The following is an 8,799-nucleotide window of genomic DNA, read 5'->3' on the forward strand; positions in this document are numbered from 1 at the left end:
TTTGGTTGCGATTTATTTTCATTTTTTTATATGTTCAACAAGAGCGGCCTATGCGGGACATCCACCTTCCGTTCTTCCTCATCCGAAGTCTTCGCCAGGACCGACACTATCGAAAGAAGGATGACGATGATCGTCGCCAACACAGCCACAGACACCACAAGTTTCCTTTCGCACGGTGACCATCGAGAGCAGCAGCAGTACTGCTCTTTTTGTACCCTGAAAATAAAGTTAAATTTTTATAATTAATTAAAAAAAAGAGTAATAACGTTTTATATATTATTGTTACGCGAACTGAACTGAATTCTTGTCGGAGGATGATAATCTTTTTTCTACCTGAAAGGCAATTACGAGCAGGTGTTCCGTGAAGATTACGTACACAAATACTCGCAGCGTTCGACTGCACGGGATGATGCATAATGCCTGAAGCTACGGACAAACAAGCTAAATTTAGAATAATTGATGTTTTCGTTTTGCTCCTTGTTTACAAACGCGCTTGAGATGAATAGAAATTCGAGAGAAAACACACACAAACAAACAAAATATTCCCTTTGTTATCAATCTTCGACATTATCTGTTCTAAAGTATCTTAAATAAATAATTAGAATATTGCGCTCTCCGTTTACAAATAAAAATAGTTATGTAATAATTGAAATATTTCAGTAAATTTGCAAGAAAATATATGAAAAAAATACTGTAGACAGATTATCCCATTTTTATAATCTTTAGATTGTTGTGCAAGGAAGGTTGTATTTTACGTTCATTTATGTAAACACTCGATACGCTTATCAGATAAATTCATTTACGGCGTGCTGCGATCAATTAACAGATACACGTGACTATTTTTTTTTTATTGATGTACAATTCATTATGTTTGTTGGAACTTAATATTAACGGTTGTTTTAATATCGCGTTGTATAACAATTAATTTGTAATATATACAACATTGTGCGGCTTCGAACAGTCCGGATTGACTCGAGAAAGGTTTCCCAAACTTTTCCTGCAATGGAACACAGTTCGTAAATCCTGAAATTTTCACTTATTTACTCTTCGTGTTCTGCAGATCACAGTTTGGGAAACCCTGGACTAAAATACGGTTTGTAAATGACGAAACAAACTAAAATTCAATTGAACAAAATAATAATAAGTCCTAAAAAAGAATTGTTCATACATAAATAATCGGCTTTTCTACCTTTATACAAAAGTAAAGTCTCATTTCTCGATTAGTCCGGATTATTGAAGTAACTACATTATGCAAAGTGCTGCTATATACATATTTATTTTTTTGCCTTATTCTGCTTTTGTATAAAGATAATAATAGCAGCAATGATTTGATTGTTTTATTTAAATTTTAAATTTCGCTCGACACATAAACTGAAATTTTATTCACTGTTAATATGAAGAAACGTTTATCTTTGATAATAAAACTAAATTTAAAATGTTTGTACCATTCAGTTTTAGGTTTTAAATATAATAATGTAAATCAATGAATTATAAAGTCAAATTTTATCATTTCAGTATAAAAATATTGGACTTACTGTAAACTTTGTAGACTGGAATTGTGACTGGATCTAAGACTATTGGAGTAATTCGTAGTTCTGTTGGGTGGTAGAGGTCCATCGTACGATTGATTCTCATATCCGTTCACCGCTTCGGAGGATTTCCTCTGAGACTTCTTGCTGTGATGCGACCGGACACTGGAAGCCCTCGACTGATTGACTTCCGTCTCCACCTCGAGTATAGTCGGTGGTACATGAGGTCTCTTCTTTCCCCAATTCTGGGACTGCGTCTGCCTCAGAATTGGCTTGATGGGCAGCAAAGAAGGAAGACTCTGCCTCTGAGTCCTATCCACCTGTGCAGAGATAGTCTTGAGCGGGACGTCGGGCATGTTAGAGGAACGTCATGCGGGGGAGGACGGCACACTTCACGTATTGTCCATGACTAAATCCAACAAAAAACACAACACACCTGGTAATACTCGACGTGTCTACGCCACAATTACGAGTGCTGTAACGTTGCTCGCACGCATAACTAGTTATTCCTGATAAGATAAGAGCACGTTAGTTCTATTACTATACGATACTGTGCTATTATTATGTGCTGTTACCATTTTCTTTCTACTTTTTTTTTTGTTATTAGTTTTGTAATTTTATCTAACTGCATTTTTGCAACGTTTTCCATCGACGCAAAAGACTCTATTTTCAGCTAAATACCACCTGCATATTGAACGCCAGATTAGATTAATGATACAGTTATCGTTTATTCTATTATGAAAAAGCAAAACTAAACGAACTATAGTTAAAGTGAATCATTGATGACAAATATGGATATTTCCTTGTCAGCAATAACGACATTTTGATTTACTTATTTATCTAGTCATCTATATCATCTTTTTGTTCTAGAGTCAAAAAGGAAGCAAATTTTACTGTTTAAAAGTAAATTAAATCCAAGTGACTTTATTTTTGTGTAATTTCTTAAAAGCATATTTGAAAATGTGACCAAGAATAATTACCATTCTGATCTTTAGAAAGTAAAGCAAATGTTTCAGAAATTTAGATAACAATTTCGTATATTTATAACTATGTAAACATTGCTTAAATATAAAACTACTAAGCAGGAACAAAAGGAAACGTTTTTTATATAGATGAAATAAACAATTAAAAATAGTCATTTTACTGTTATTATTAAGCCTAGTTTCCATTTCAGAATTATGAGAATCCTATTGTTTCCAATGTAAAGTAAGTCGTGTAAACAGGCATTAAGTCTAATTTATTGCAACGCTCCGCTTTATATAGTCACGTGGATATTCCAAATACATATCTGAATTTTACGCAAATGTAAAGCGAAAACAAAAATGTTTAAAATTTAAAGTAAAAGAAAACGTTGCTGAAATCACACAAGTGGAAGTAAAAAGTAAGAATGAAAATGCCTGGATCCTTATTGATTGTGAATGTTTGTACGTGTGTTTGGAATGAAATTGTCAGCGGCTTATCCAGCGGCACCCAAATACTGCAAGTCCTCCTCCTTTCTCTGCTTTTCTACGTGTTTTCATTTTTATTTTCTTCCCTTTCCACAGTAAATATCCTTGCACATTTCGACCCTCGCTCCACGCTATATATTATTCATGCGGCTGTGAATTCTGCATGCGAAACATGGGCGGCAATAGGACTGTAAAACATTTGCGGATGTAAATCATCGGTGCCGTCTTTGGCCGAAGTGCTTATGTCCCTCGTAACTTAAATACCAACATGTCTGCTGGCGTAAGAATTTCAGAAACTTGGAAAATCGTTTGAAAAATCCTCAACCAAAGACGATATGAAGTAATATGGTCTATTTGGTCATTAGATTTCTTATCTTTATGTACTTTTTGAAATTTTTAATTCTTTTATTAAATTAATTTAATTAAAGTGAAGTGAGTAATGATCAGAAAAATCAATAGTCATTAAAACATTGAAAGCTCGCTGCTAATTAGATTCGAATTTGCTTCTAAGTTGCGTGACATATTGAAATTAACATTGTAGGTGTGGTTTTCTTGTTTTGCTAACAACTTGTGGTAATGTTATTAATGTTATCTGAACTTAGCGAACAGAAAAAAATAACTCTTAATTTGTTAAGTTAAAGTAATAAATGTTTCAATTTTGAAGACCATGATGAATCATATTTTTGGTTATTGAGAAATCATAAGTAAAAACTGTATAAATTAAAAAAAAAAACAATGAGAATATGTGACAAACAATGAAATAAAATATTACTGAATGGAATATTTATGACAATAAATCACAAACGAGTGGAAATATAAATATTGGGATTTCGAAAATATCGAAGGTTTTGAAAGATATACTTGATATAAGATAGATTATTTAAAATTTAACTAAAGTTAACTAAAATCACTTAGTAAAATAATCACTTAGTAAAATATATATTCTTAAGTTTTTATGTAATTTTTAGATTTCAAATGAAAATGATTGCAGTAATTTCTGAATTGAGTGTAGTTAGGTAGTGTGGAACAAAGAAAGATTAAACAAATGGTATGTACTTACTTGATACACATTATTAAGTATTAAAGGTGTGGATTCACAGATTAAGCTAAGGAAATTGATTATTTGATTAACTGAAAATTACTTAACGAATTGTTAATATGTAGGTTTGTGTGTTAATCGCTGGATGTAAAATATAAATATTTACAGGAATTTTGTTTCGAGAGTGTAGATAGGAAAATAAACAAAAGTTAAATGGATGCATGTGCTTTCAATGCACGTTATTAAGTATTAAAGGTGTGGATTCACAGATTAAGTACGTGAATGTTAAGGAAATTGATTATTTAATTAACTGAACATTATTTAACGAATTGTTAATATGTAGATTTTTGTAATATATAAATATTTACAGTAATTTTGTTTCGAGATTGTAGATAGGAAAATAAACAAAAGTTAGTGCTTTTGATGCACGTTATTAAGTATTAAAGATGTAAACAGGGTTATGTGATAAGTAAAGAAATAAGTAAAAAAACAAAAACAAAAATGTGCATGATACAAAGAGGGTTGGGGTGGAGACGTCGGCGGTGGTTTCAGAGGTGAGGGGCGGCTGCAGAGGGTGGTGGTTGTGGGTGTGCACAATGGGTATTTGAAAACAGAGAGAAGGTGGATATGGCGCATGCGAGCTTCCCGGGACACAACATTCGCGCCGAAGGGTGGAGAAGAAAGTATTGTACATCGGGGGGCGGCAGTTCGCGAGAGTCCCGAAAGCTCCAGCTCGAACCTGGCTTCTGGCAGTTTTGACCGTCCGAAAGGGCCGTATCGATTCGACGGGAAGAGCGGGAAAGCGGCGTTGGCGGCAGGAAGGAAATTCCCAAGATTTTATTCCCCCGAACACCCCCTAAACATTCGCACACACACACAGACTTATACATACACGCAATCGTCGATAACACACAGAGAGAGAGTGAGCCGGCCGCAGAATGTCTTGATCTGTTGCACACCAACCAAGTCTTCCTCTAATTGACGATAATAATTACAAAACAAAAAATCACCTAACTTTACGTACCTTTCTCTCTCTCTCTCCGTCTCTTCGCTTTCCGAAGAGAGGAGAAGGGCCCCAGTTTGTCGCCTTGCTGAAAATCAACTTTAACGTGCAGCACACACTTCGTGCATCCGGATTGTTGTTACTATGTAGTGAGAGTGGTGCTGCGAGAAGAACTTTCGAGGAGGATGGCGCAGTTCGTCACCCACATCCAGCCGACGCTGGTGGAGTCGTCGCATCACCATGCTCCAGGTCATCCCAGCCACCTGGGGCATCCGCCGGCCCATCACCATCACAAGGATCACCACGGTAAGGATCACCATCACAAGGAGCACTCGGAGCCGGCCCATTCCAGGGAGTTCCCGGTGCTTCCGGCCCAGCATTCTCTGCACATGGTGGACCACCACGAGCAGGGATCCCAGAAGCACGACACCCAGAACGGAAACAAGAGGCAGAGCCAGGACAAGGAGAGAGGTCACTATCTGGACTCGCACGGCGTCTCGCACGAGTACCAGATGCGCTTTATCGATTCCCAGGGGATTCACCGGGACCAGCACGGCCACGCCATCGATGACGACAAGTACCAGAGGAAGGAAGAGTTGGCGAGGCGCGAGAAGCCCACGCCCCCCAGGTACATCGACATACAGCCGGTCTATCCAGAAAACAAACTGGTGAGTACAATTTGTAATTATTATTATTATTATTTTTAATTACGAACCCCGACGGGTTTCATAATGTGGTATGTACGAGGGATGGAAATGGGGTGGTTTAACTGTTATTCATCCGAGACTACGCCACCCCCGCTGTAAAAAGGTCATCACGGGGGGTTCGGACGCCGCCAGCTCGGCACCCCAGGCATTATCAATGGATCTGCTGAACTCCAGCCAAATTGCCTTCTCGACATGACACTGGAAAACTTCAGCTGAAATTAAATCATCCCTGGACGTTCTAAATACCACTGCCAACTTATGTGCTATTCGCCCACTCATAACAATTAAAAAACAATAAAACAAATTTACGTCTATACATTAATAATCATTATCAATAGACAATAATCAATGATTAAGATTAATAATATAAGAAACATAGTCTCAATTTAGTAAGTCTATGATGAAAATTTCCTTATTTAAATTGTGTCCACAATTTACTCAATAATTATAAATAAAATAACGTTTCTAAATTAGATTATTATTTTGTCTATATAATTAGCATTTCAAATTTTAACACAATTTAAACACAAAATTCAAATTACAGTTTGATTATTTCAATTTCCATAAGGAATTAAAACATACATCTTTTACAATTATAGTTTTAATATTCTTATGGGTATAAATCAATGAATCCTAACCTAGGATAATTTTAATAAGAGATGAATTTAACGATTTGGATTTTTCACAGTAATTTGTATTATAAATAGAAATATTATTTGTCTTATAAAATACGTTAATATTTGTTCTTTATTGGTAAATTTTTTATAATTTCTAAATTATTTTCAATATAGAATTTCTTAATTATGATTTCGACAACGAATTTACAGCTAAAAAAACGTTTGTTAAATTAATGTTGAACATACTTTGTCGGATTGAAATTGAAGAAAATAATACAAATAAAACAAATTTACATCTATACATTAATAATCATTATCAATAGACAATAATCAATGATTAAGATTAATAATATAAGAAACATAGTCTCAATTTAGTAAGTCTATGTTGAAAATTTCCTTATTTAAATTGTGTCCACAATTTACTCAATAACTATAAATAAAATAACGTTTATTAGATTATTATTTTGTCTATATAATTAGCATTTCAACATTTCAAATTTAAACACAAAATTCAAATTACAGTTTGATTATTTCAATTTCCATAAGGAATTAAAACATACATCTTTTACAATTATAGTTTTAATATTCTTATGAGTATAAATCAATGAATCCTAACCTTGGACAATTTTAATAAGAGATGAATTTAACGATTTGGATTTTTCACAGTAATTTGTATTATAAATAGAAATATTATTTGTCTATAAAATACGTTAATATTTTTTCTTTATTGGTTATTTTTTTTTAATTTCTAAATTATTTTCAATATAGAATTTCTTAATTATGATTTCGACAACGAATTTACAGCTAAAAAACGTTTGTTAAATTAATGTTGAACATACTTTGTCGGATTGAAATTGAAGAAAATCTGGGATAAAATTGCTATAAAAATAAAAAGGAAACACGTCGTTTTGCGGGGACTTCTTTGAATTGGAAACTGCTGTATCTTTTGTTATGCTGATTAGGCGAAGGGATTTAGCATAATATGCGACGGAAACGAAGTTTCTTTCCTTCTTTCAATAAGAAAAGTTTGCACGGAGAACGAGTGTGAGAGAGTATCTTCAGCATCTTCGTTGCTCCAGGACCTCCAAAAACTTTTATCGCATGATTCATCCGTCGCTGACTAATAGGATTACTTTGTACTCGATATCTTTGAAGCCATTCATAATTTAAACTTACAATTAAACCGTTCGTCAAAATGTAACCGAAAGTTTTGCATTAGCCCTAAGCCTTAGCCAGGAATGAAGACCGCCAACTGCGATATATCTTATTATTAATTGGATCGCTTAGTCCTTGACACCGTTTAATTTCCTTCCAAACGCAAATTCGAGAAAATAACAGCAATTTATTAATTAATTAATTGAAACAAAAATCCAAATCCATCATTAATACATTTTCAATGAAAATATTTACGTGCAGTTAATTGAGATGAGATTAACGGGATTAGTTTGCAACTTCTGTTGAAAATACAGCATTCATTTCGTTTAGTTGGCGTAAAAGAAGAGAACAAAAGAGTAGAGAAAAAGAGAGATTCGTGTCGCAAATGCTGCTGACCATCCGAATTGGAATCTGATTTCAGTGCACAGCCTATCCAATTAGCTGCTCGCTATGGCTGACACTAATTACTAACTGAATAACCGGTTTGTGCTTTCAAATTGCATTTAGCTGAATCACAGTCAAAACAATTAAAAGATAAATTACGCATAGGAACTGTACTTTGCGCAATCGAAGTGATCCTATGATTATGCGAATCGATATGTAATCAACAGTCCCTAATACTTCAATATAGTATACATTTTCAAACCCATATCAGTTATTAAGTGGATATTTTTTAATAGAATTTACTTGAATTATAGTCTAAGATTTCAAGCATATAAAAGTTTTGAAGTTCACTTTATCTGAGAAAAAAACTGTAAATTGCATATAGAAACTCTACTGAACTTTAATACGTGTTAATTCTGTGTGAAATTTTCATAATTAACAATTTTAATTTACGTAAATTACAACGAATTTGTAATTTGCACATGCAAAATTGTCATGTATACTAACATTGACTTTATGCATCAATATTGTATAATTTTACATACAATTTCAATACAATTAATCCTGGGTAATTCGTTAAAAGTCTTCAAATTGCATTTACCTGATTTATCCTCATCAATACATAAATTGAACACAACTTTCTGCAGTGAATTAAGAACGTTCTTGTAATTTACTTGAACATTGATTGTTTATAGAAACAGTACAAAGTCATAAAATAATCTTCAAAATTTCAGCAATTAATTTAGCCGTTTAGCTGTAATTCGAGTAAAAATTTGAAAAATTGCTCGAAAAAGCAGTGTTTTTACATTTCAATGATTTACTCGATAACTATAATACATAGAATAAAACCACAGTAATATATCGATACTTGCTAGATTCCCCAAACATTCAGCTTTCATATGCATCTTTTGGATTCA

General features: G+C 33.7%; 2 protein-coding genes across 4 annotated transcripts; one reads left to right on the forward strand and one right to left on the reverse strand.

Annotated features, from left to right (window-relative positions):
- Window positions 1-25: 25 nt before the first annotated feature.
- Window positions 26-5,107, reverse strand: LOC108569137. Of its 3 annotated transcripts, none has more exons than XM_017930565.1 (3): window positions 5,041-5,107; window positions 1,536-1,938; window positions 26-216 (listed from the first exon to the last, which is right to left on the reverse strand). In XM_017930565.1, exons 2-3 carry the CDS (start codon window positions 1,883-1,885, stop codon window positions 27-29), a joined length of 540 nt encoding a protein of 179 aa, XP_017786054.1. In that variant the 5' UTR covers window positions 1,886-1,938; window positions 5,041-5,107; the 3' UTR covers window position 26. The 3 variants fall into 3 exon arrangements, 2 of the variants coding, with proteins under 2 accessions (XP_017786054.1, XP_017786055.1); XM_017930566.1 differs by lacking the exon at window positions 5,041-5,107 and adding an exon at window positions 4,038-4,106; XR_001891323.1 differs by lacking the exons at window positions 1,536-1,938; window positions 5,041-5,107 and adding an exon at window positions 334-518 and having other exon boundaries at window positions 140-216.
- Window positions 5,108-5,186: 79 nt separating this feature from the next.
- Window positions 5,187-5,687, forward strand: LOC108569127 (histidine-rich glycoprotein-like; the record flags this gene model as incomplete). The annotated part of the gene is made up of 1 exon (XM_017930555.1): window positions 5,187-5,687. A coding segment is annotated over exon 1 (483 nt), but the record flags the coding sequence as incomplete, so codon positions are not given.
- Between the last annotated feature and the right edge of the window lie 3,112 nt (window positions 5,688-8,799).

This window comes from Nicrophorus vespilloides, unplaced genomic scaffold (assembly GCF_001412225.1).
Source record: "Nicrophorus vespilloides isolate i.1.1-1 unplaced genomic scaffold, Nicve_v1.0, whole genome shotgun sequence".
NCBI classification, from domain to species: domain Eukaryota; kingdom Metazoa; phylum Arthropoda; class Insecta; order Coleoptera; family Silphidae; genus Nicrophorus; species Nicrophorus vespilloides.

What these genes read in the sequence shown, in the direction of transcription:
- LOC108569137 (XM_017930565.1), bottom strand. Translation starts at nt 1,885, where the DNA reads ATGCCCGACGTCCCGCTCAAGACTATCTCTGCACAGGTGGATAGGACT. An exon ending in TCCAGTCTACAAAGTTTACA is followed by an intron (nt 217 to 1,535) that starts GTAAGTCCAATA and finishes CTTTATTTTCAG; the next exon opens with GGTACAAAAAGAGCAGTACT.